The 26,976-nt window shown below is 48.2% G+C and overlaps 1 protein-coding gene across 1 annotated transcript in view; it reads left to right on the plus strand.

The window, feature by feature from the left end:
- The first annotated feature begins 4,241 nt into the window (after positions 1-4,241).
- The window catches only part of xkr6b (XK, Kell blood group complex subunit-related family, member 6b), a 56,096-nt gene continuing 33,361 nt past the window's right edge, over positions 4,242-26,976 (plus strand). Inside the window, exon 1 of the mRNA XM_048985675.1 lies at positions 4,242-4,815. Within this exon, the coding sequence (XP_048841632.1) occupies positions 4,250-4,815 (566 nt within the window). The 5' untranslated portion in view covers positions 4,242-4,249. The remainder of the gene's footprint in view (positions 4,816-26,976) is intronic.

Below are 26,976 nucleotides of genomic sequence, written 5' to 3' on the forward strand. Positions count from 1 at the left end.
CGCAGGGTGGCTGGGCTCTCCCTTAGAGATAGGGTGAGGAGCTCAGTCATTCGGAGGGGACTCAGAGTAGAGCCGCTGCTCCTCCGCATCGAGAGGAGCCAGATGAGGTGGCTCGGGCATCTGATCAGGATGCCTCCGGGACGTCTCCCTGGGGAGGTATTCCGGGCATGTCCCACTGGGAGGAGGCCCCGGGGAAGACCCAGGACACGCTGGAGAGACTATGTCTCTCGGCTGGCCTGGGAACGCCTCGGGGTCCCCCCAGAGGAGCTAGACGAAGTGGCCGGGGAGAGGGAAGTCTGGGTCTCCCTGCTGAGGCTGCTGCCCCCGCGACCCGACTCCGGATCAAGCGGGAGATGATGGATGGATGGATGGATATATTTGTCAGTATATTTTCAAAATAATGACCGATGGGGAAATCCGGTTTAACAACAAGTACATATGTCTTTGAAACAGACATTTTTATCGCATGGTACGCTGCAGAATTGCATTGAATATACTCTTATATGTTAATTGATGCTGTGGAATGCACAGTGGCCAGATACCTCTGGGAATGCGGATGTTTTCCTCGCACACTCGCTGTTGTGAGTGTGCACCCTGGGTGGGGCAGAGAAGCTGCCCCCTGCATCACGCCTTGCACAGCCTCACCACTGCCAAGAAATTAATGATAATTATAAACAATCCTGATGAATTAACAAAGACAGCTATAACACACTGGCATGGATATCTTTATGAGTGAGTCGCCTTCACTGACAGGAACATCGGCGTGCAGCAGTGACCTTATTTACTTTATCATCTCCCAGCATTAAAGCTAAATTTTCAACAGTGACAGGGGCTCAAACAAACAAAACATTTAAGTAGAACAGATTCTACATTCTAACATCAAGGGCAAACGCTGCCGTTTGTTTTCTTCAGTCTAGATCAAACCTTCTGGAGGTACAAACACGCGGGAAATAGCAGCAGCCACCACGGCATTATAAAAAAAGTGCAAAGTTTCTGAGTTTTCTGAAATTTTGATACGATCAGTGTTCAGACACCAAACTACCAGCAGCCACGGGTGGCTTATTTTAGTGTAATGCTCAGTTAATTCATAAGAACATAACCTGATTTTCACAGTAAAGGCTCCCCAGTCGGTAACCAGATTCAGTAAAAAAATTATTACTGTGCTACCGTTTCACTTTTCCATGGTTACGAAAACATGGGTACTCTAAAACGTTTTTGCTTTATTTCCTCAATATTCCCTTCAGCAGAATGCCATACCTACCAGGTAAGTAAATGTTTTCTTAATCTGTTTTACATTCAGGGTCGCGGGGGCTCGACCCTGCATATGACAAGCGGCACAGAAAACGGATGGGGGATAGATAGTTTTCCATTAGATCAAAATAACCTGTGTTTACTTCAGCGGCGAGGACATCGAGGAAAGCTTTGTTTGTCTTTCCGCGAAATCTTGGCAGAGTGCAAATTTATTCTCAATTGTAATTTGAATTGAATTCGGTCAATTAGATATTTGTTTAAAAAACAGAGTACGACTACCTTAGTAACCTAAATAATATATGTATCATAGTCAGTGATCTTTAAACAAACATTTCCCATAATTACTATATCCCTGAACAGACTGACAAACTATTAAATTGTAGTAATTTCTGCCATTCTGTACCTGACACGACACGATTGTGCTGTAAACAAACTGATAACGCATTTTGTGTATTAAAGACCTCTCTCAACAGCGCCCATTCTCCCTGCCCACACACAAATTCATTAATCTTTTGAACAGTGTTTTTTTTTTTTTTTTTTTTTTTTTTTTGCTGAATTGCTGTTTCATAACAACCCAGTTTAGGATTCCAGTGGAAATACAAACACTTTACGGTGAATGTGCTCTGATATTTGGCAGTACATCAGGTTGTGGACACTTAATTTTATTCCTATTAATAACAGGTTATGTTCTGCACACAGCAGCTTATTTTTTAAAATCCCAGCTCCTATGTGATTATCAAAGTCAGGATCAGAAGCTGATCGTGTTATTGAAATATTAGCTCCATTGTAATTATGCCCCGCAAAGCACGTGTTGGAGATCGAGCTGCACCAGAGGTCGGTCTTTGGACAAAGAGAAAAAAAGGCTGTTTATCTGCTGTCAGATTCCAGTCCACCGTTGGAAAATGCATATACTAATTCAGCCTCTACCGACTGTTATCTCGTATGAAGATCACACCGCGGATATCTGTAATAGTTTGGCAAAGCGGGCAATTAGAGCAAGTTATACTAACAAATAAATGGCGGACTTCAAACATGACTTTGAAGTCACAACCTGTATAGAGACACCATGCCCCACATGATACATGTATGTTCCCTCTTCTGTATGCATAAAAAAAGCAAACCCTTACGTTTGTCGTCCCCACCCCAAGCCTGGTAAATATTAATCTAGTTTAATATTCCCACTCAAAGCTACAGCACGCTGGGTTTACGAAATGGAGTGCGTTTGACTAAATTTCACATTTCTCTCTGTACGTACTTGAGAGCATGTGTATCGTTTGTCGGAGGTACTTAGGTCTCCGCTACTGCCTGTAGCCTGTAGGTCTGCAGTTTTGGATACAGTCGCGCTTATAATCATGTGCACTAATCCCAGTAATGCCTCCCCAGTAGTGGGTGCGCGTGCTCAACACCACACACAGCGGGCGCTCTTATTATTTATTTATTTATTTGTTTTTGCTGGCGTCACTGTACATTGCCTAAAAAGACATAATGTCCTGAAACATTCGTATTAATATTATAGCGTTTTCTTTTGAAGTTATGCGGTAAATGTCGATAAATAAAATAATACTGCATATATGAAGTCTGGATTGGAAGAGAACTGAATTCCAAACAGAGTTATCTTAATTATAATTTTACACATTTTGCCTGACATTATGAACAGCAGCCGGACTTTGAAAACTGCTAAATTCTGAGAAAACATTTTTCGTTTTTCACTTATTTCATTTCTGATTTGTACATATTAACTGTCCTGGGATGATACCAAAGTATTATGTTCTTTTAATTCGCACCCCATGAGAAGTGTACTTATATTATACACTTACTGATTTGGCAATATAATCTTGATATCTTTATTTTGAAAAAATCTTAAAAAAAATATATGGTGTTTATAGGGATTCCATAGCGAAATGTATTTATAGATATAATAACCGTGTCTGATCACGACGCTCAGCCCACGGCTTATAAGTGCGGACCATTACATCACACTGCAGCAGTTGTGCCGTGCAATTTCAGATCATACTACGGGAAACGGCCAAATTAATTAAAATTACTGAACAGCAGCTGATAAACCGTTATTGAAAAGGCATGAGTGGGCGGGCAGACCAAACAGCAGCTACTGGATTATTTTCTGTTATTTTTTTTCACGCTGCACAAAAAATGTACTTCATATTATTCACCCGATGATGTTGCTGTTCAGGCTACGTTTGTTTGTCCTTAAATAACGCGTCTCTCCTTTGCATACAAAAAATAAAGCCCTTGATGTTATATGAATTGACAGAGCAACAATAATAATTTTGATATGGATGAAACGAGAGGAAGTGCGACGCGGGGAGAGTAACTGTGACTAAAATGTCAGAAATAGGACAGTGGGAAGTCAAGAGGCATTACGTTTTTTGAAGGCTCATGTAGAAAAATATTTGACGAGGACATCAGTCATATCGGGCGTAGCATCCGACGTGCTTATAATTAAGACGTATTATAAATAATTCGCTTTTTACCATGGTTACAGCATTCCATCACGTTATGTGCTCACCTTTTGAAGGAAACACTAGGTGGCAACAACGGAAAGTTTGAAGGGGGGAATACATTACGTATTGAGAAGGGGGGGGGTAATATTTTACAGCGTGTTTACACTGTCGACAGGGAACTGTTGGATAGAAGCATGTGAAGTGCCGAGAAGAACACATTTAAAGAAGCAAAATGCTTATGTTATATAATCTATTTCATGTATGCTTGGTGCGCCGCCAGACGCCAAGTCGCGTTTTTAATACTTGGCTGGGGATGCCGTGATGCTGAAGAGTACCTTGGATCTAGAGACCTCCGTTAAGGGGAAGCCCATTCCAGCAATTGCCCGGCCACTAGGTGGCGCCAAGGTCTAGGGGGGGGGGGGGTAGAATCTGGGGGGGTGGGGGTGGGGGGGGGGGGAGCGGGGGGGGGGAGACAGGTGTAGTGGAAGTGACGTAATCGGTCCCGGAAGCCGTGGGCGGGAACTTCAGAGAGCAAGATGGCAGCGAAATCCGATGGTCTGGGGGTCGTCGCCGGCTTCGCCCAGCTGCACAACCTGGACGAGACGGCGGGGGGCTGTGAGGAACCCGACGAGGGCAGCTCCTTGCACATCTGCCACTGCTGCAACACGTCGTCCTGCTACTGGGGCTGTCGGAGCGCCTGCCTGCGCTACCTCCTGGGGAAGGGGAGGGCAGCCCGGCGGCCGCCGCGGGAGGAGCGCCTGTGGCTGGACTGCCTGTGGATCGTGCTGGCGCTACTCGTCTTCTTCTGGGACGTGGGCACGGACCTGTGGCTAGCCGCGGACTACTACTCCAAGCGGGACTACGTGTGGTTCGGGCTCACCCTCTTCTTCGTGCTCGTCCCGTCCGTTCTGGTGCAGATCCTGAGCTTCAGGTGGTTCGTGCAGGATTACACGGGGGGCGGGCTGGGGACGGTGGAGGGGCTCAGCAGCCGGAGGGCGCCGGCTGGCGTGGGCGGCATCCGCGGGGGGAACAGGTGCTGCCAGGTGTCGGTGTGGATCTGGCAGTCCGTCATTCATATTCTGCAGATGGGACAAGTGTGGAGGTAAGCATGGTGCGATTATATTTAAGCATCATCTAAACGTGATGCCCTTTATCCAGCACGCTTTTCCTGCCTTTCTCACCTGAGATAACCTGAAAGTTCATGCACGACCCTTCACTGTTTCTGCACAGAGGGCTCTGTTTAATGTTCCGTGCGCTTCTTTTTCCCCCCACTCTATTTTCACCTCAGATAACCTCAAAGTACACGCACGACTCCTCATTCACCGTTTCTGCACGAAAGGATCTCTTTAATGCACTGTCCAGCACTTTTCCCCAGCCTTTTTCACCCGAGATAACCCCAACGTGCATGCACGACCCCTCACTGCAACATTAAATCACAGAGGGATCCGCTTAATGCCCCGTACACCCCCTTTCCCGCTGCTGTCTCGCAGTACTGTTTTATTATAATGGTTATTATATTGTGTGCGTCTGCACTGCAAAAGCGGACGGTGCCGACCTGAGTTGACAGACCTTTAGACCTTTTACATATTTATAGCAGATGTATAAAAAGGAATGCCATATATCAGCGGTGCTCTTTTTGCCTTTTTTTTAAACCCAAATCTGATTGCGATAAAAACTTATCTCTAAGTTTCCCAGATGCGGTTATAAGTTATAAGGACGGGGCTGGTGTGAATTGTCGGATGCATGTATGAGGACGGTACTCTACCTCATGAGAAGAGGGACCAGACTGCCCGCCCGCGTCTTTCCTTCACCCAAACATTGCGCATCCACTGCTTGATCTCTTTCCCCCATTTTTTTTCTGGTGTCTGCGACATTTCATGGGATTTTATACCGGATCGGAGGTGGTGTGGATGTAGCCGGGTGTCTGGCGTGCCGAACCTGGTGGAGATGCTGAAGGTCGGGGGAAGTTTAGGGCTCATGATGGTCCAGCAGGATGGAGGCACGGGATCAGCAGGTGCTTGTTTGCAACCGCTGCTTTTGCTGCATATTTTCAACGTGCGTGTGAAGATGTATTTATCTGGCTGACCTTCTTGCAGCAGCCGTTTTGAGTATTTCTCATGATATTTGGCATGGCGTCCAGTTTTGTTGCACCTCGATAACATAGCAGGTAATTGCATATTGTAATGCATGATATAATTATTTACTGTCACACAGCAGTAAGAATTGCTCTCGATGTGTGTTTGGAGGGTTATATGCAGATTTGCAGCAGGAGTAGGAACCATCTGTAGATACGCTTTACACATCGGTTAAACATTATGACTAAGTTGGACAGGATTCAGTCACCAGCAGGCGACTCTGCTCTTTATTTTAAGCCAATTTTAATCTCTCGGATTCTTTTGCTGTCGTTTCTGAAACGAGACAAAAAGAGATTTAGCGGCTGTTTTATACTGCGATGTGTTGCCATCTGTCGCGATCGGGACCATGTGTTTGTCACTCGTATCAGTGGCTTGAAAAATACCTAATGCCACCAGCTTGTCGCCCGAGCAACTAATTACTACGTCAAATGAGAGGGGGGTGGGGGTGGTGGATATTTTAGTGCCGGGTGCTGACGGAAGTGTCCGGTCTTATGGTGGGGGCTACCCGGCCCAGGACCCGGCATGAGATCAGCCTCAGATCGTGCCGGCCCCCGCTAGACCCTGAGCAATAACCCTGGGTTATTGGACAGATAGATGTCTTGTCAGTTTTGAGGGATTGAATGATGGCGACCGGTGACAACAAGGCTGCTAATCGAGTATTTTAATGCATTCGAAACAATTAGATAACAAGCAAGGATAAATACGGCGTACATAGGTTCTGCAAAAATTATGCTGAATAACCTGTTACTGCTGTGGCCTGTTAGATAGGCGTATTGATTGTCTAGATAACGTTGAACTTTGTATCTGGCAGGGTAAAATCATTAGCTGGCATACCTAGCTGTTTGTTTAGCTAACTAATTTAATCATGTCCCCGGGTGATTGGTGTTTCACTGCTAAATGTTAAATCACCTAGTTCTTACTAAAATAATACATAATAACTAAAACGGCCAGCACTACCTAAAGCTGATCTTGTTCCGGGTCCTATGCCGGGTCAGCCCCCGTTATAAGCCCCCTGTTTTAAAACCCGGCCCCTCCGCTCGCCCCCGACCCGGAAAGATGCAGCTGGCATATGATGAACTCAGTAATTCGTTAATTTATTACACTGAGGCGCTGCGCTTTTCCCTTTGGAGCTTTTATATTATTGTAGGTTGATTTGAAACACGTGGCTGTGCATCTAAAACGAAAAAAAAAAGTGTAATAACGTCTAGGGCTATATTGGGGTGTCACAGAAAAATAAAGTAAAAGCTTACTTCGATTTTCCTAACACGAGTCTGTTAAATAATATACAAGGGGATGCAAGGATTTTTTTTACGGACAAAACAGAGGCGGTGGAGACGCCTGTGCCATTGACAGAGACATCGCCGCTGACAGGCCAGCCCGGCACCCTGCGGAGATCATCGCCGCTCCCCCAGTCCGCCCAGCGCAGACCCTACGCAAGCCGCAGTTCACTGGCGTATCTCCCCGCCTTACCTTCCCTGCATCTTAAAAGAGACTGGGCTTACATCCGTCCATAGGGAGATCCAGACGGCTTTTCGGTGGAAGTTTAACTCAGCCTTCATGTCAAATATAGTCTCTGTGCAAGAATAGCAAACACACACAAAAAAGGAGGAAAAAACTGCCATACAGTTGGCCGAAATTTATTTGATATTGTCGCGCTTGTAGTAAATCACCGAATAGCGTTTAATGGGATTCGTATGGGAAGGAGCTTGTCTATTAGCCTTTAAGTGGATTTCCATAATGAGCTGGCTATGAACGAGTACCTTTATTTGTTGCTAGGCCTATTCAGTAACCCTGGTCCTTCTTTATTTTATGTTGATTGCCTGTAGTTTCAGTGGCGTTCGTGGGTCACATTAATTCGTCTGACTTTTGGCTGAAAGCAATAAACGGGCTTAAGCGGAGTTTCCCTGTAGGGACTCCTAGCTGACGTCACTTTGGGCACCTTTATCCCCGCCAAGTCTCCCGAAGTGAGGATGAGCAGGTAAACCCGCATGATAGCCAAATTACTGTCAGCGATGGCGCATGCTCACGCCAGATTTGCTTCGTGTGAAGATCCCCCCCCCGCCCCCCCCCCCCATTCATATGCCTGGATCAGGGTTGGGGTTCCCCTGTTTTAGAGAGGTCGTGTCTTGTTGGACCCCTGATAGGATCTGCAGATCTCGCCCCGGTTTGAAGCTTGGGAGCTGTCCGGTGCTGAAGCATTTAAACTCATAAACTATAGCCTCTATGCGAATGGATTCATAATGAATGGCTACGTTAACATGAATGAATTCGTTAATGGCTTCGCTAATTGATTTGTTAATGAATTTTGTAGCGTCGGTTGTTTGTTTCCCGTTCCCATACGTGTCTTATAATGGTCCGATCCTTCTGTCTTTGTCTTCCGCGTTGCTTGACTTGAGCAGAGGAAAGATAAAGGCTGAATCGGGAGTATAGATATTAGTGTGCTTTGAAGAATTTATATATAATTATAAATATTTACGATATATGCGCACTCTGCAGCCACTTATGTATATGTACACTGGAGCCCCCCAGAACCGCTACAGGGGCAGACAAGTTGCACGTTCAGGGAAGCCTGTCTGCACGTTTCTGTACTGAGCTATGATTTTACTCCCTGATAGCATTAATGGGTCCGACCTCTCTCATCACCAAGGTGTTTTCAGCCATTGAACTGCCCGTGATTGGATGCTTTTTTATCTGTAAAATGTAGACACCTCGTGTGTGATAATCCCAGTAAAATGGCTGTTTCTGAGAAGCTGGAAGCACCACATCTCCCCCCCCCCCCCCCCCCCCCCCCCCCCCCCCCCCCCCCCCGTCTGTGCTGTTTGTATCCGGCCCCGGACACTTAATCGCATGATTCGCCATTTGTGGGAGCGACCTGTTTGCATTTGGCAAGCAGGCATACCTAATAAACTGGCCGCCAAGTGTATGTATAATCATATATACCGTGGGGAATGGGACACATGTTCGCAAGATGTGTAATTAAATGGATTCGACTGAATATCATTTAATGTATTTTTTATTTATTATTAGGCACAATTCCAAGCTGGTACTTTGAAGAGGTTTTGTTTGTGGCATAGACAGGATTTCTTAAGTGCGTGTTTGTATTTCATGCCTATGTGTCCTCCCTTTGTTTGCATGTTGAAAGGCTCGGGGGGGCAGCAGGTCTTCACACACTATTAATTTCAACGCAGGCACTAATAGAGAGTGGTATCCCTTTCACAACACTGCAGGAAAGGCAGTAATTATCGCACAAAGAGCACTGTCACTGTCAGGGAAGTAGCCGCTTTGGCTGGGAACAGACGTTTTGGTTAAAAGCGGGCCGTAAGCACTGTTCCTGATGGCAGTGCACCGGGTCAGGCCTTGCGAGACGGTCGGGCACCCGGGCCAGCGCTTCACAGGCTCTGTCAGATCGTTCACCCTGAAATAGCTCCTGCCTGCCAACAGATCTGGAAAACTCCATCCGAGGCTTCTTAGAAGGCCTCTGCGACCTGAAGATGGCTGTCTCCTTCTTCTGAACTTGGGAGAAGTCGCAGCTGATAAATCCTGAGATGTGAGGTCCCCCCCCCCCCCCACCCTAGGGGAGTGGTGCTTTCTCCTTTGCGTGGTGACCCCCCGGCTGCATTTTCATCTCCCCCCCCCACACACCGTTTAAACTCATCATATGCCCCCATCACATATAGCTGTACTTGACCTCCATTCCTGCCCGGAATGTGGGCCATCCGCTTGGCTCTCCATTATCACCATTAGCTTCATCTCACGCTCCCAGTTTTGCTGGGTGTTCTCTGACAGAGAGGGGACACGGGGTTCGCGGACCTGCCTCCTCTCCCCCTCTGAAGAAAAGCTCTCTTTAATCCCGGGGTAATCCCGCTAACACAGCTCCTGCGGTGCTGCGTCTGTCCATCCAATGATCCATCGCGTTATTCCTCCATCACACTGTCCTCCAGGTACTGAGGAATAACCAAGGCTCTGATAAAGGTCAGGAAAACAGGTGATTTTGTTATTTTTTTGGTGTAAAGCAACCGATCGATGTGTTTTATATGTAATTTGGCAAATGGGTGCAACTGTCTGAAGGCAGATAATCAAGGTTAATATTCTGATTCTTTTGTTCTTTTTTGACAAGGATGTGTTGTTAAAACGACTTAATTTCTGATATCGTCATCAATGGGCCATCTGGTTAGACCAACGGTATGACAGGTATTACCCAGTAACTCCTGCTGTCCATCAGTGTCCGGCTTTGGTGCCTCGCCTGGTGGCCTTTGAACATTTCTGAGAATGGGAGGGGGGTTTCAACGCCCCCCCCCCCCCCACAGGACCAGCAGCCATCTGAGGAACCATTAAACTGAAGTGCTTCTTCGCTGGGGAAGTGTCTGAAGTGGACTTTTCTTCATGAGTCATGTCGTGCGCCTTGGGGCAGCCATCAAACAGAGAGGAGCACATTCCCCCCATCGCCTGCACAGTGGGAGGTGCACAAACATTGAGAAGCAAAACTCCCTCCATCAACCACAAAGGGAGGGGTGCAAACAGAGAGGAGCACGCTCCCTCCATCACCCAGACTGGGAGAGGACCTGCTTTGATCACACACTAGGGTGTCGCCTGGTTCCCCGAAGTGAGGGGGCCCTGAACAAGGGAGGAGGGCAATGGGGGCCTGATGTTTGCAGCTCTGTGGGCTTGTTAACAAGCTGCCAATTAAGGCAGATTAGTAAAGCCGCCTATATCCGCATGATTAGGTGGTTCTGCAGCATGTAGAGATACATGCTGTACGTATCACTTTTGGCACCGGAAACGTCTTTTACATGCCAGAACTCCGAAATTTGCTTGCATGTGAACGTTGTATTGTGAAAGTATTTTTAGACGTTAAAGTGCTTAATCCGGGCATTTATAAAGTCCGCCGATTTACCTCAGGCGGCCATTTAGTTCGAGGGTATGAAGCATGCGAGACCATGCTTGGGTCACCATTCAGTTTCAGGCTTTAATGCGCACACACGTGTGTATATGTATGCATACATACACACGTTCCTAAAAACACAGGACCCAATGTTGTGGACCACTTCCAGCCTTGCAAACTGTAGTTTCCTGCCTGAGATTATTTGCTTGGGGGGGGGGGGGGGGGGCGGGTGTGTGTGGTGCAAAGTAGCGGAGACTGTGAAGGGATTTCCGCCAACGGCGTGTGGGAAAATGCTGAGTTGCTTGTTTCTGTGCAGCGTGGGCAGGTTCTGCGAGCGTCGCGCGCGTGTCAGTCCCATCCGGCGGAGGAGCCGCGAGGAAATGATGCGAAGCCGCATACAACGTAAATGTGACGACTTCATCGATAGCAGAAAGCTCACCCTGCCAGCTCAGTGCCTCTTTGTCCTTTCCTCGTTTTTCTCATCTTAATATGTAGGAGCTGGCAATTTTGTTTTTGTTATGCATGGAGGTGGGGGGGGTGGGTTCGCTTTCTCCTGGAAAGTGTTAGAAGTCGCGCAGATCTTCCCAGTACAGCACAACGGAAATGGCTTTAAATGGGAGCTGTCTCAGTCTGCCTTTCCCGATTCCAGGCACGAGCTGGTCAGTACCGGCTCCCAATTGGACCTGTGAGCCGGGTTTGGACCGCAAGGCTCGAGAGGTAATAAAATGTTTTGTGTTCACGCTTGTGTACCCTCTGCCCCTCTCCCAACCGCTGTCTGCCGACTCTCATGCGCAGACCCCGCGGACGCGCAGACCCCGCGGACACAAAGACCGCGCAGACCCCGCGGACGCGCAGACCCCGCGGACGCGCAGACCCCGCGGACACAAAGACCGCGCAGACCCCGCGGACGCACAGACCCCGCGGACGCGCAGACCCCGCGGACACAAAGACCGCGCAGACCCCCGCGGACGCGCAGACCCCGCGGACGCGCAGACCTGCCATCTGGGGCAGCGGGTCGACACTTGACAAAGGTCTCTGCTTTAGGTCCTGCACAGGGCATTAAGCAAACCTGACCCGGCCCAGTTTAATCTCCCTGCTGGATAACCTGACCTGTCCCAGGGTAACGCCCCCCCCCCATGTTGCATCACCTGATCCGCTCCAGATAGACCCTCCGCTGTTTAAAACGGGTAAACTGTTATGCGTAAATGGCACAGCCAAACGAGCTGATGAATTTCTGTTTGTGTGATGCCAGAGCCCTCCCACAGAGTCGGGGGGGGGGCTATGGCATGCGCACGAGAAGTGACTCTGTGCCACGGGACACTTTGGAGGCGATAAACGGCGCTGCAATAACGTTGTAAATGTGAGAATGTTTTCTGAATGGCGGGGAAAGCAGGTGGGAATTCCAGAGCAGGCCATCGCGTCGACGTAGACAATCCTCGTTTTGGAGAGAATGACTCAGCCGAAGAACTTTCTAGAAAACATTGCATTGCTTCGTTACACCTTTGTGACTCATGTAACAGTATGAACTCCATATTAACTTGACAATATGAAATATTTTGCCACAATTTTTGGGGCTTTTCATTTTAGTACTAGTGGAGACAGAAGGTGACATGGTGTTTAATGGAGTTTTGCTTTCGTACCATTGAGTTAGTTACCCTGAGTGACCTGTAAAATATTCAGCTGTGACTAAGACTTTTATGTACAAGGATAGAAACATGACCTAATCATGACCAATGGCCTGTGTATGAATCACGTTTTCTATTTAAAAATGCTGCCACCTTTTGCATGGGGTGATGCAAAAATGTCTCGCTTCCACCCAAAGTGCCCCCCTCCATGTATGACTGGGTCTTGTATGAAGCTCTGGAGTGGAACAGTGGTAGGAGCTCTGGTGAATTCATCACCACCTGCCGCATGAGGGCATCCCCTCACGCCCACCTCCGATGACGACCTGTAACCCCCCCCTCCTGGATTGGACAGTATGGCATACACCCTCAGATAAGTATCAGTCACTGGTGCTGTCCCCTCAAGGGTTTGCAACTGTACCTTAGCTGTAGGCAAATGTGCCTTTTAAGGTACATATATTGACTCTGAGGAACATTTTTGTACCATTGGGGGTACAATAATGTTATTTGTACTGTGGGGTATAAAACTCCAGCAGGGCTGTACCCTTTTATCGTGACAGCATAGTGTGGGAAATGTAGTTTATATGCAATATGGTTTCTGATTGTTTACTTGCCCTAATTCAAACAAAGGCATTCATCATTTATACTAATGACAGGCTTTATGGAAAGCGGAGAACCTTCCAGACAAACTGAGAGCTGGGACGTGCTGCTCATTGCGCGAGTTACCGCCCTCTGCTCCATTTCCGCGACCCCAGAGGGAAGCTGTCGAGCCCCCATCCCTGGGAGCCTCGCTCTGGCAAGGCGCGATCGCAGACTGTCTGATGTGCGAAGCGGCCGGGGAATCTGGGGGGGGGGGGCAGGAGTGTGCCGGCAAATGCACCCTCACTCCACTTTCCACAGGAGGGGAAGTCCAAAGGCAGCCGGGCGCTCAACGTGGTGAGGATTTGCTGGCAGGCCGGACCCAGGGGAGCACTGGCCTGTCAGTGACACTCATGATCTACACATGCCACTCCCCGCAAAACAGCCCCATCACTGGAGCACTGGCCTGTCAGTGACACTCATGATCTACACATGCCACTCCCCGCAAAACAGCCCCATCACTGGAGCACTGGCCTGTTAGTGACACTCATGATCTACACATGCCACTCCCCACAAAACAGCCCCATCACTGGAGCACTGGCCTGTCAGTGACACTCATGATCTACACATGCCACTCCCCGCAAAACAGCCGCATCACTGGAGCACTGGCCTGTCAGTGACACTCATGATCTACACATGCCACTCCCCGCAAAACAGCCGCATCACTGGAGCACTGGCCTGCTCCTGGCAGGGACTGCCGGTCCACCTCTCAGCTCGCCGTCGTCTGCATGACCTACAGGGTACGTCTTTGTGTCATCGTGCCGCTTCACGCATCTGGAATTTCCCAGGCTGTAAATGGAGTCGTTTTCATTTGGCTTCCCAAGCATTGTCCCTTTGTTCGAGGAAGTTCCTGTTTTTCACCTTTTAATGCATTTCGATTTTGATTATAGCCAAACATGGACACGTCTCTGTGGGAAGGTTCAAGTACTTACCTCTCCCCTTCACCGTTTAGCCCTGAATGTTTACGCTCCTGCGCACATCGAATGCGTTTTGTGGAAATGCGTTCCGGTGCCATCGGATGTGGGAGGGAAAACCCACAGATATTTTGGAGGAAACGTCTTCTGTCGGAGCCTTTGATGTTTGCACAGGTTACTGTCTGTTTCTTCTGAGAAATAGTGAATCCATTTCAAAGGATGGCATTAGTCTGTCCTTTCCTGCATGATGAGCGAAAGGACATTTTGTACATGTTTTCCCATTACTGCATGATCTGAAGTCTTGCTATTTTTTGATATTGGTGCTATTTTGGCACTTGGTGACAAGGGGCTGTATTTTCCCTCAGTGTCGTGAGCCAAACAGAACGTGCGCCATCCTCAGCCATATTGTGTGCAACTAGATTTACATTAAGCCATTTTGCCGGAATCTTTCTGGCGGCACAACCCAGGATTAACGGGCTGTTTTTAATCACGGGGTCTTTGACGGGCTTAACATTTATCCGCAAGCCAGCTGAACCCACCGTCGAAATCCTTCCAGAACCATGGCGGACAGCCCTGGGAATCCAAGACAGAGCACTGCTTTGGAGTCTCTCTCGCGTGGTACCGGAGCTAGTGGACATTCTCCAGGGGAACAGCTTGTACCGGTTTTTCCGCGCGGAGGAGTTGTTAAAGTGCCAGTCCCTGAGCCAAGTGATTAGCATCCCCCGCGAGCTTAATCAGATACCGTACACTTCCTTTTGTGCCTCGAAGCCACGTGAGAATCTCATGACAGTGGAGTCCTACGGGCTGTGGGGAGTCCTGCCAGTCGGGCCACCCACTTGCACGGTGTGTCTTGGCCACAAGCGTCGTTTAGCAGCTGGTCTTGCTACATTTGGGTGCTTGATAGCTTCTGTGCAGTCGTGGCAGGTAGAGACACTATCGGATACCATTTCATGTGTGGTTACGCGAGTGTGGTACCCTGGTCATGAAAACCCTCGGTCTCTAGAAGCTTCCTTCATGGGAAAGCTACAGTTGTACTTTTCATGTGATTATAAGCAAATTCTCCAGACATTTACATTTTTATTTATTTAGTAGAGACTCTTATCCAGTGCCCAGCAGTGAAATCACCCTGCTGGCCCGGGGATTTGACCTGCTGACCTTTCATGCCACTCCAGACCCCATAGGATGCGCTGTATTCTGGGCCGCATGCTGACAGCCTGGCTTTCGTACGCCTCACCCCATCTCCCAAGGTTCCTCCTCGTTACAGCTCTGCTGATCACCCGTCTTCGGCCAGGTTTGCTGGACGTGTGCACAGAGTCCACACGGCGACGCAGTGTCGCTGGGACCTTTCACCATCCATTGGGGGCGTGCTCCTCCCAGCCAGTGTCTCAGTAAACTCGATTTTTCTGGAGTGGCTGTCCTTAATGGTGCAGACAGCCAGTCTGCCAGGACAGCAACGTCGCTGATTAATGATGTCCTACATGGGTTCCGTGTTGCGCGAAATTGTGAGCGGCGTGAGAGATGTTTGCTTTCCGCTCGCCACCTTTCTTCTTCAGCCCGGAGGTGTGATGATATGCTTGGTGTCTGAGCCGCTGAGACTCACCAGCTTCCCTTAATGCTGAAGGTCGGTGCATCCTTGCCGACGCTGACCTACTTGTGCCGGTGAGCCCGGCGCTGTGCGCTCAAGGCCTGCGGCGTTCTCCGAGTGCGGGCCCACGGTGCTCATTCCCTTCTGGTGGCGTGACTTAAACTGCTCCACCCGCTTCGCATATATCTCTGTGTATTTCCCTGAGCGTGGCAGTTGTGATATAAGTAAGCCAGGAGCAGCGCAGAATGCCTCTCAGATTCAAGTGCTTTGATGTTGGGTCTGTCAAATGTATGTTTATTTAGGTGTGTTCCTTCAAGTTTCATTATTGATTGAACAACAAAAGGAGACACGGTGATCTGATAAAAGGTGAAGTGATGGCAATCTCTGTGATTTATTACAAAAAAAGGAGTTTTAGGGGATGCTGATTTGATAAAAGAGATTATAGGAGACACGGTGATGTAATAGACTGTGATAGGCGACACTGTGATATAACAAAAGGGAGCAATAGTCGATTCAGTGATGAAATAATCATACTCTGAAAGGAGACTCACCGATGTAGTAATCAGACTGTGATAAGAGACTCAGTGATGTAATGCATGCTGTGATAGGAGACTCAGTAATGTAATGAGAACACTGATAGAAGAATCAGTAATGTAATGGAAACACTGTGATAGCAGACTCAGTGATGTAATAAACAGACTGTGATAGGAGACTTAGTGATGTAATAATCAGACTGTGATATCAGATTCAGTGATATAATGAGAACACTGTGATAGTGGATAGTGGCATTGCTCGCAGATCAGAAGGTGAATATTCAGGAACAAAAGTCTAAAACCAGTTTGACAAATAGCTTTAAAAACAGAAACACGATAACAATGGAAGTCTGTTTAATGAACAGAAAGATGCTCATTTTAAGGGATTAGCCTTAAATAAAACAAAACACATATTGCAAATTATGAGATTTTTGCCCTCTGAGCCATCTGGCAATTTTTTAGAAAAGAAATGAACCAAGTAAGAATGATTCCTTCATCCCCCCCCCCCCCACCTTAATATTACCTTAATGTTTTGATTTTAGCTCTGAATTCTGAGATTCTGTGCAGTGTTCTGGCCGAACAGGGCACAGTATTGTCTCATCCTATATCTCGTTTGAAAAAATATCATTATACCGTAAAAAGTCGATATGCCACCCAGCCCTGATCTGAGGCTACATCGCTGCCCACTGAGCCACCGTGCTCTCCCAGTTAAGATATCAGATGTCCCACAGGGATTGCTCCTGTGTTGATTTGAAAATAGACTTTCAGAAATATTGCGTCATTGTTATTAATCTGCTTATTGAACCTGCAGAGGAGTAAGATACAGTCGTCTTTGTGTCCTGCGTCAAAGGTCTCAGACTGACGTGGAAAATCAGAATTACAGCCTCGTAAAGCTCCAGGTTTTTTTGTTGTTGCTATGATCAGTAAATCCTCAAATGCTATATCAGGAAGGAAGTCGAATACCATGTTTGGGGAAACGTAACGGAGAACCTTAAAATATACTCACACTCCCTCTGTGTCACTATCAAAGATTCATTGTAATAGCAGCTCATTTTCCTGTGTTTAATCTATATAGTGTGAAACACTGTATAATATGTAATGCATGATATTTCATTATAATGGACTGTGTGCATGTCAATAAAGCAAGTCGTCTCACAATATAAAAGTTTAATACATTATGATTTAACAAGCAAGAAGTAATGACTCAGCTGACGTGAGTCTGTTTATCCTGAGTTTTAAGTTGTACTTCCTTTTCTTTTCGCATCCTTGGTGGATTTTTTTGAGATAATAAAACATCTCGTTGTCCTTTTTCCTGCCGTGTCCCGCTCTCCTGCTCTCTGGCCCTCGCCAGCGCGTTGCGTGGGGAGTCGACTTAAATGTCAGCGGTTGCGATCGAGCTTGAATGCCAGTGACAGGAAGCTCGGTCGCCTGCGACAATCCAAGGCGTCGGCTGCGTCCGTGCGGTGCTCGGGTTTCCTGGAGGCTGGAAATGCTGCTGGATTCCTCTCTCGGGGTGCAGTAAGCACCTGTTTTCTGCCTGTCTTTTAATTGTGGCACAGTTCTCAAGGGACAGCCGGTAGCGCCGGGACCCCCGAGAGGGTGTTTCAGATTCTGTGCAAAATTAAATTTGCATTTAAGCGAGCTTAAATGGACAGTAGAGGCTTGGAGCTTGCGTAAGCCAGGTCATTCGATACTTTAACATCATCACAGTACATTATCTGCACGAGTGAGCTGCACGTTTCCCATTCCTGAAGCTGACTTTCATTTGGGTGCCACATGGGCTTTTTTGAGGGGTAGTCTCAAGGTCAGCTCAGTGCCTGGCAGCGTCTGTATGTACTCACAATGACCTTTTCACCTTATAGTCTGTTTAGTAGTGATTTTAGCACAGGTAGGGGTGTCCAGGGGAGGAAATGATGAACACAGCTGTTTCTGTCCTAAACTATTGTCTGTAGGTACTAAAGAGGTTCTATGATTCGGGTAAGATGACTCCAGGGACACAGAAGGCAAGATGGCAGGATATCCGATGAGCAGATTGACGGGGGTGTATTAAAAGGCATATGCAAGATTGCTATTGGTCTGTTACGGGAAACTCTAAACAGTAGATAAGTGAACTGCTGAGTTGGACTAAAAACAAACACCGGAATGTGAAACGCAGACAGAAACGAGTTCTAGGCCGGCAGTGGTGCCTGCTTTTGTTCGCTGGCTTTAGCGGTTGACTGTCCTGACTCTGTTCAGGCCGGCTGGTGCATGTAGTTCTGGAAGAAGCTCAGCAAATGAGCTCCAGCTGGGCGTCATTAACCCGAGGAATCATTTAACACCGTAAGACGCGGCTCTTTTTTGCTCTTCTTCAGCTCTGGGTCGTTTCTTTGATGTATTTCTTCACTAATACGGTGTTCCGAGTTGGGATTTACTTTGTAAATCAGATAGAAATTATAAGGGAAACCTGCGCAGTTTGGGTCTCCTAAAAGCTGTGAGGAATGAGCTATAAATCCAGGCGAGCAGCTGGTAAGGCCAATGCTCTAGGTGGGCTTGGAGTGACTGCCATTAACAGGAACTCCTGAAGTCTCCTGTGGTTGCCCCCCTCCTCCCCTAGCTGCCATTAACAGGAACTCCTGAAGTCTCCTGTGGTTGCCCCCCTCCTCCCCCCAGCTGCCATTATCAGGAACTCCTGAAGTCTCCTGTGGTTGCCCCCCTCCTCCCCTAGCTGCCATTATCAGGAACTCCTGAAGTCTCCTGTGGTTGCCCCCCTCCTCCCCCCAGCTGCCATTATCAGGAACTCCTGAAGTCTCCTGTGGTTGACACCACCTCCCCCCAGCTGCCATTATCAGGAACCCCTGAAGTCTCCTGTGGTTGCCCCCCTCCTCCCCCCAGCTGCCATTATCAGGAACTCCTGAAGTCTCCTGTGGTTGCCCCCCTCCTCCCCTAGCTGCCATTATCAGGAACTCCTGAAGTCTCCTGTGGTTGCCCCCCCTCCTCCCCCCAGCTACCATCAGGAACTCCTGAAGTCTCCTGTGGTTGCCCCCCTCCTCCCCCCAGCTGCCATTATCAGGAACTCCTGAAGTCTCCTGTGGTTGCCCCCCTCCTCCCCCCAGCTGCCATTATCAGGAACTCCTGAAGTCTCTTGTGGTTGCCCCCCTCCTCCCCCCAGCTGCCATTATCAGGAACTCCTGAAGTCTCCTGTGGTTGCCCCCCTCCTCCCCCCAGCTGCCATTATCAGGAACCCCTGAAGTCTCCTGTGGTTGCCCCCCTCCTCCCCCCAGCTGCCATTATCAGGAACTCCTGAAGTCTCCTGTGGTTGACACCACCTCCCCCCAGCTGCCATTATCAGGAACCCCTGAAGTCTCCTGTGGTTGACACCCCCGTCCCCCCAGCTGCCATTATCAGGAACTCCTGAAGTCTCCTGTGGTTGCCCCCCTCCTCCCCCCAGCTGCCATTATCAGGAACTCCTGAAGTCTCCTGTGGTTGCCCCCCCTCCTCCCCCCAGCTGCCATTATCAGGAACTCCTGAAGTCCCCTGTGGTTGCCCCGCTCCTCCCCCCAGCTGCCATTATCAGGAACTCCTGAAGTCTCCTGTGGTTGCCCCCCTCCTCCCCCCAGCTGCCATTATCAGAAACTCCTGAAGTCTCCTGTGGTTGCCCCCCTCCTCCCCCCAGCTGCCATTATCAGGAACTCCTGAAGTCTCCTGTGGTTGCCCCCCCTCCTCCCCCCAGCTGCCATTATCAGGAACTCCTGAAGTCTCCTGTGGTTGCCCCCCCTCCTCCCCCCAGCTGCCATTATCAGGAACTCCTGAAGTCTCCTGTGGTTGCCCCCCTCCTCCCCCCAGCTGCCATTATCAGGAACTCCTGAAGTCTCCTGTGGTTGCCCCCCTCCTCCCCCCAGCTGCCATTATCAGGAACTCCTGAAGTCCCCTGTGGTTGCCCCGCTCCTCCCCCCAGCTGCCATTATCAGGAACTCCTGAAGTCTCCTGTGGTTGCCCCCCTCCTCCCCCCAGCTGCCATTATCAGGAACTCCTGAAGTCTCCTGTGGTTGCCCCCCTCCTCCCCCCAGCTGCCATTATCAGGAACTCCTGAAGTCTCCTGTGGTTGCCCCCCTCCTCCCCCCAGCTGCCATTATCAGGAACTCCTGAAGTCTCCTGTGGTTGCCCCCCTCCTCCCCCCAGCTGCCATTATCAGGAACTCCTGAAGTCTCCTGTGGTTGCCCCCCTCCTCCCCCCAGCTGCCATTATCAGGAACTCCTGAAGTCTCCTGTGGTTGCCCCCCTCCTCCCCCCAGCTGCCATTATCAGGAACTCCTGAAGTCCCCTGTGGTTGCCCCCCTCCTCCCCCCAGCTGCCATTATCAGGAACTCCTGAAGTCCCCTGTGGTTGCCCCGCTCCTCCCCCCAGCTGGACTGACCAGTTGCCTATGATCTGTGGTAGGCCTACTGGTGGGTCCAGTCATGACCAATGTACCACCATTAAGAAGGAAGAGTAGCTTTCCTGACAACCCAGCGGCTTTTCTTTCGAACTGGTTAGCATTTAAAGACTGCCTGATAAACACTTCAAAATGGACCTTGATATCTATTTGATTGATTTAAAGCTCTTAGACGTGCGAGAGAAATTTTACCCCCATTTTAGCCATTTCTTTATGCCATATGTCTAATTAATTGTGCTTGTTGGTTAATTAAACCATGTGAGATTGCTTATTCCCCCTTCTCTTTACTCAGGAGTTTTTGGTTCCTCTCCTCTGTTATCTTCTGCTGTTCTCTCCCTCTGCCCTGGGTCCTTCTTTATGCACAGTTTTGTATGAATGATCTGGTAATGAATTGCCACACACTCTTGTCAAGTGCCGTGGGGTGACCGTGCTGTGAAAGACACTATATAAAAATAACTTGACTTGAACTGAATTAAACATAATATTGATTTGTGCTGTGAAGCCTACGCTCGGTTTTTCTGTGTGATAATTCACATATTGTCTCCATTGGCCCGCTGTCATCTTGAAGAACAGACAGTTCAAAAGCAGCCGTTGTCACATGTAAGATTTTCCTCTTTAAAATGCACGTTTCAGAAAAAAAGGGGGGCGTAAGTGGCCCCTCGGAGTGCCACCATTAATGATGTCACTGACAGGGCGGAGCCTATGGCATTTGCAACGCACCGTGGGAACTTTCAGAATGGGAACTTTTACGTCCGCCCCTTGCGCCAGCTTGATTTGGCTGTCATGGTGGCATCAGAGTGGAGACAGTTGAGGTCTTTGGGAAGAAGACGGGTTGTAAGCCTGAGGGCATTTAGAGCTGGGCTGCATTGCTGGAGCTGTCAGCATGCCTGTTACGCATAGAAAGAAAAGAGAAAGAGAGAAAGGAAGGAAAAGGGAGAAATTAGGAGGAGAGGAGAGACAGAGTCCCTCTGGAAGCACTCGAGCTTTTGTAATATCTGCAAATAGTTGATTTGTTGATTGTAGCTTGTCCAGGATTTTCACGGCTGGATTAATGCGTATTGTGTAAACTGTGTACATACTGAAGGGCCACGCAGATCAGGCTCTGAGCTCTTTCTGTCTCGCTTGGTAAACGGAGGCTCTGCGTCATGTGGACAGGATGCCGCTTGTGATGGAGGCCAGACACTGAGAGAGAGGGGAGAATGATGTGGAAGTGGGGCAGGACCGTCAGCTGAAACATCAGCCATCCGCTAGCCGTGTGGACCGGAGAACCGGCCCACATGCGGGCTTCAGCGGGATTATGGGTAATATTCTGCCATTTCTCCTGTGGTTCTATGGCTGATCCTGCATCATGGGCACATGGAGGGTAAAGGAGTCTGCCGAATGCTCTCTTTCTGTATAAATAACATCAATGTGTTTCTCACCTGATGCTTAACTTTTTTTAAACTTTTTTCTCAATAGAAGATTCTAGAAGTGACTGGATTCAACTGGTGCTAATTGGTAGGCCCCAGTGAAACATTCTCCTTTAGGACGGAGGTTTTTCGTTCAGGCGTGTTTAAATTAAGATGGCGATGCCTGTTTTTCGTTACTTCATTTGAGCCTTTATACCGGATTTACCTCGCTGGCCCTCCTCTTGCAGTAGATGATTAGAGGAGGTGGCCTGCTGCGGTTGGCTGGAGCGACATCTGACATGACTAGAAATCCAGGCAAACGGCCGTTCTGCTGCCTCCCTCTGACATTTTTATCGAAGTCGTGAGAATGTCGCGGTCAGCCAGCGCGCGAAAGGTTGTCATCGATTTATCGGGGCTTAATGCGATTTAGCGTCGTTCTCGTAGCGAACTGTGGTAATAATACTTTTCCGTTTTTCTGTGCAGCTTATGTTCTTAGGTGCTTTCTCCATGTTTGTTTTCCCAACGTGCGTGGTGCGCCACACCGACTTACCGTATAAATATTAATTGGAGTGACTGATGCCAAGTAGCATGAAGGTGTTATAAGCTACTAAGTGGAAGCATGAATAAGTGCAGCTGGCGAGGATTCAAACAGTCTATTTATATGAAGACGGGGCTGCTGAAGTCCATTCTGACTAACAATACTTCAATTGTTTGTGACATAGTGACTGGGGACAATTGGATTCTTAAGCTAATTTCCGAAGCATTGGTGGCTGAGGAACATCTATTGCTGAAAATCTTGAAGATGAGCATAGCACGTTACATCTGTAGCGGGTTTTCATGGATCTTCTCGCCATGTGTATGGGGGCTTTTTCCAGGTCCCATGTTGCTCGGGTGAGCGTGTTGAGGTGTCTGTGAACACTCCGCATGTCTGAGCACTCTGTGTGTCTGAACACTCTCCGTGTCTGTGAGCACTGGGCGTGTCTGTGAGCACTCTGTGTGTCTGTGAGCACTCTGTGTGTCTGTGAGCACTCTACCTAGGTGAACTGCCATTTGGCCCGTGGGGCAGGCTTCGCATCTCCATGACAACCCCATCACGATAACACGGCCAGCTCTCTGGATCTCGGAGAGCCCCGTCTCATCCAATCACCGCTCCGCCTCCACGGAATGCCCAGAGCTTTCTCATCTCTTCATTCTTTTCCCCTCTCCGTCTTTCATCCCCTCATCCTTCCTTTGACGTTTTCAGTTTGTCCAATGATTTGTTCTTTTCGATTCATCCACATTTCACCGCTCATCCATTATTTTCTGTTTGCTTCAGTTCCCCTCCCGGCGGCGGCAGTGATGGTGGCACCCTCCTCCCTAATGCGCCACAGGGTTTGGGAGTGGGGGGAGGCTAAGCCTCACTGAGCAAAGTGCAAGGGGACGGTAAGCCCTCCGGACACGGGGCGACCTCGTAAGTGCCTGCGCCCCCCACCCATTACACAAGCACACCCATTCTGGTTTGTTGGTGCACTTCTCTGCTTCGAACACTGTTTCACACAATTCATCAGGATCACGTTCAGCTTTATAGGCCACGTAAGTTCATGGTGCTTGGGGTGATATGACAGTACAGATGAAGGTACCATGAAATGATCTCACAGTTAAGTCTACTTACAAACAACATTGAATAGTAAATACGGTAACGGTGCATCATTCTATCCTAAGGCATCTGTCAGTTCTTAGCTAAAAATATATGAAAAATAACTGATTTATTCAGTTTTATAATTCCTGTCATATGCTGTTATTCAAAGGTGCTGCTTGATAAATTTCTCTGATTCATCAAATCGCAAAGTCTCCATGTGATGTCGTCTGTCACATGAATAATGGCTGAGCTTTGATCGATAGCTGGACAGTAACTGCCAAGTCTCCTCAGACAGATATCAGTGTAGATGTAGCCTATCTGAGGGCTGTGGGGAGTGTACTTCTAAGGGTGGTAAAGAGTCCACTTATAGGAGTGGTAGTACTTATAGGAGCGGCACTGCATATCAGGGCTCCTTCTGATACCTATAACTTTATTTTCCAACCGTAATCTCAGTGTTGTACAGCAGCATCTGTTTCTGGGTCTCTCTCTAACCCTAACCCCCTAACCCTAATTCTTGTTCATAATTCATAATTCTTGTTCTTGCATGCAGTTTTGAACAAGTACGCGACTGGTGCCAAGTGGCATGTGTGAGGTAGGCTGCTGTTGCCTTAATTCTCCCCCCCCCATTGATTTGGCTCCTCTAGTGTGCAGGCTTCGGATCACACTCAGTCTCCTCACTTTCACAAACGCTTGTTCCGCAGTCCTCCAATGGCTTTACATCGTCCAGCAAAGTCTTTCTTGAAAATGTCTTTTTTACTTTACTTTTTTACTTAAATCCATCCATCCATCCATCCATCTGCCTTCAAAATATCTATTCAGTCTAGGGTCATAGTTAGGCGGAAGTCTAGCTATCCACAGATTCTTATAGGCTTTATCTGATTTCCATCATATCATGTTGTGTGATGTGCCAGGTGCTCTCAGACAAGCCCATAAGGGGCCGTGTCGGCAGCGAGGGGCCTAGGGGCTACTTCCATCCGGCCCGTGTAACAGAGATCGGGGGGGGGGGGGAGATTATGACGCTCAAGAAGTGAATGTTCCTGCAGCGCAGACGAAAGCCGCGATGTAGCACCGCGTTAATAAGCGCCCGCTCACCGAGTGAAGAACGGCTGGGGGAGAATGGCAAGCGTGTGAGAGGACCGCGCTCCGCTTTCCGGACAAACACGCCCTCTTCCGAGGACGTGGATTCCTCATCTCCGGGGAGGACAGACAGAGCGGAGGATGAAAAGCAGAGTGCCAGTCTAACGGCAAAGAAGATCACATGACTCCCTCATTCCACTGCAGGTGCTTTCAGTGTGAAGAGTGCGCATTAAAAAAGCGCGTCTTGTGCATTATTGCTTCACGTCCTTTAGCTTCCCTTTTCCTCGAGCGTTTATATTAATTATGAATCAAAAACAGCCATAACTGCTACCGCTCTCAGTTCATATTGTTTCTTCTGTGTATAGCCTGGCTTCTACCCGCTAATATATTAGCGTATTAATATTAATATTAACACGGACATTTGTGGCATCTTGTTCGGCCTGTTCCCCTGCATAGACAAAGTGACACCCCCTCGCTGCTCTTCATAAACACAGCCGCAGAAGATCTATATACAGGTGCAGTGCTCACAGACATGGGACGCTGCTTAATTCTGTAATAATTTTCCAAATTCAGTGGTTCCATAACAACAGTCCCTTGACAAGCAGTGTTTACCGGATCTTCACATATCTTCATATAGACGTTGTATTCTTGATAAGTACCGTGGTTTTTTTTTTACTGACTCTTTCAGTTCCGTTCTTGTCATTTTGCCATTAATTTCAGTTGTAGAGTTTGGCTCTCAAAGGAATATTAATCACAAATGTTTTCTGTTTTATGTTATTGCAATGGTGTTACTATTTAACAGGTGCCTGGTGATGATTGTCAATAAACTTTTTAACACAGAACAGCTCATTAAGAATTATAATTTGGGTTTCAGTTTATTACTATTTGAAATTAACGTTTTACCTTAAAATTTATAGTTGGTTCTAGCCTTTGGCTTTGATTATGCCGCACATTCATCATGACATTGTTTGCACAAGCTTATGCAACGTCTCCCCCTTTATTTTCATCCAGATTTGCATTAATTTCTCGCTGAAATCCTGTATTGACAAGTGAGTTGAATCACTCCATAAAGCCTCCTTTATCACATCCCAAAGACCTTCAATGAGGTTAAGGTCACAACTCTGTGGTGACCACATCATACGTGAAGATGATTCCTCACGCTCCCTGAACCACTATTTGTCAATTTGAACCCGATGAATCTTGGCATCCTTGTCCTGGAATATATCCATGCCAACAGGGAAGAAAAAAATCCATTTTGGATTTCTGGATGGATGGAGGTGTAACCTGGCCAGTCAGTAGATTCAGGTATTCAGCTGACTTTAGTTTATTGCGGCATAACGTCGCTGAGCTGTAATAATGATCCAGTCATTGGCTCTTAAGTACTTGTTGATATAAATTCAAATGGTGACTATTCTTTTTGGCCGGGTAGTTGGCCGGGTAGTGCGTGTGTGTATATATATCCATCCATCCAGCCATCCATCCATCCATCCATCCATCCATCCATTTTCCAAACCGCTTATCCTACTGGGTCATGGGCACATACCATTAGCAATGGGCACGAGACAGGGAACAACCTAGGATGGGGGGCCAGCCCATCGCAGGGCACACTCACACACCATTCACTCACACATGCACACCTACGGGCAATTTAGCAAGTGCAGTCAGCCTCAGCATGTTTTTGGACTGTGGGGGGAAACCGGAGTACCCGGAGGAAACCCGGGTAACCCAGAGGAAACCCGGGTAACCCAGAGGAAATATATATATCCATCCATTTTCTAAACCGCTTATCCTACTGGGTCGCGGGGGGTCCGGAGCCTATCCCGGAAGCAATGGGCACGAGGCAGGGAACAACCCAGGATGGGGGGCCAGCCCATCGCAGGGCACACTCACACACCATTCACTCTCACATGCATGCCTACGGGCAATTTAGCAACTCCAATTAGCCTCAGCATGTTTTTGGACTGTGGGGGGAAACCGGAGTACCCGGAGGAAACCCCACGACGACATGGGGAGAACATGCAAACTCCACACACATGTGACCCAGGCGGAGACTCGAACCCGGGTCCCAGAGGTGTGACGCAACAGTGCTAACCACTGCACCACCATGCCGCCCCGAAATATATATATATATATATATATATATATATATATATATATATATATAGAGCTAACAAATGAATCAATAATTTTTATTATAAAACCAAGAACTTTATATTAAGCAAGCACCCCAAGACTTTCCGTAAGCGCGGTATATTCTGGTACAAATTGCGCAACATCTGCATCTCCACCACTATAGCTGGGGAAGTTGTTGGTGTAAGTGAACAGCAGGCTAGAGTGGAGCAGTAACACAGGGCTGGGAGCCGCCTTCCCTTCCTGAGGAGGCTTTTGTCCTTTGGAGAGTACAAGTCCCTGTTCTATCATGTTATTCTCTGTAGTATGCTGTAGCAGTATGCTAGACCC

The sequence above is a fragment of the Brienomyrus brachyistius genome, chromosome 19, assembly GCF_023856365.1.
Source record: "Brienomyrus brachyistius isolate T26 chromosome 19, BBRACH_0.4, whole genome shotgun sequence".
Classification (NCBI taxonomy): domain Eukaryota; kingdom Metazoa; phylum Chordata; class Actinopteri; order Osteoglossiformes; family Mormyridae; genus Brienomyrus; species Brienomyrus brachyistius.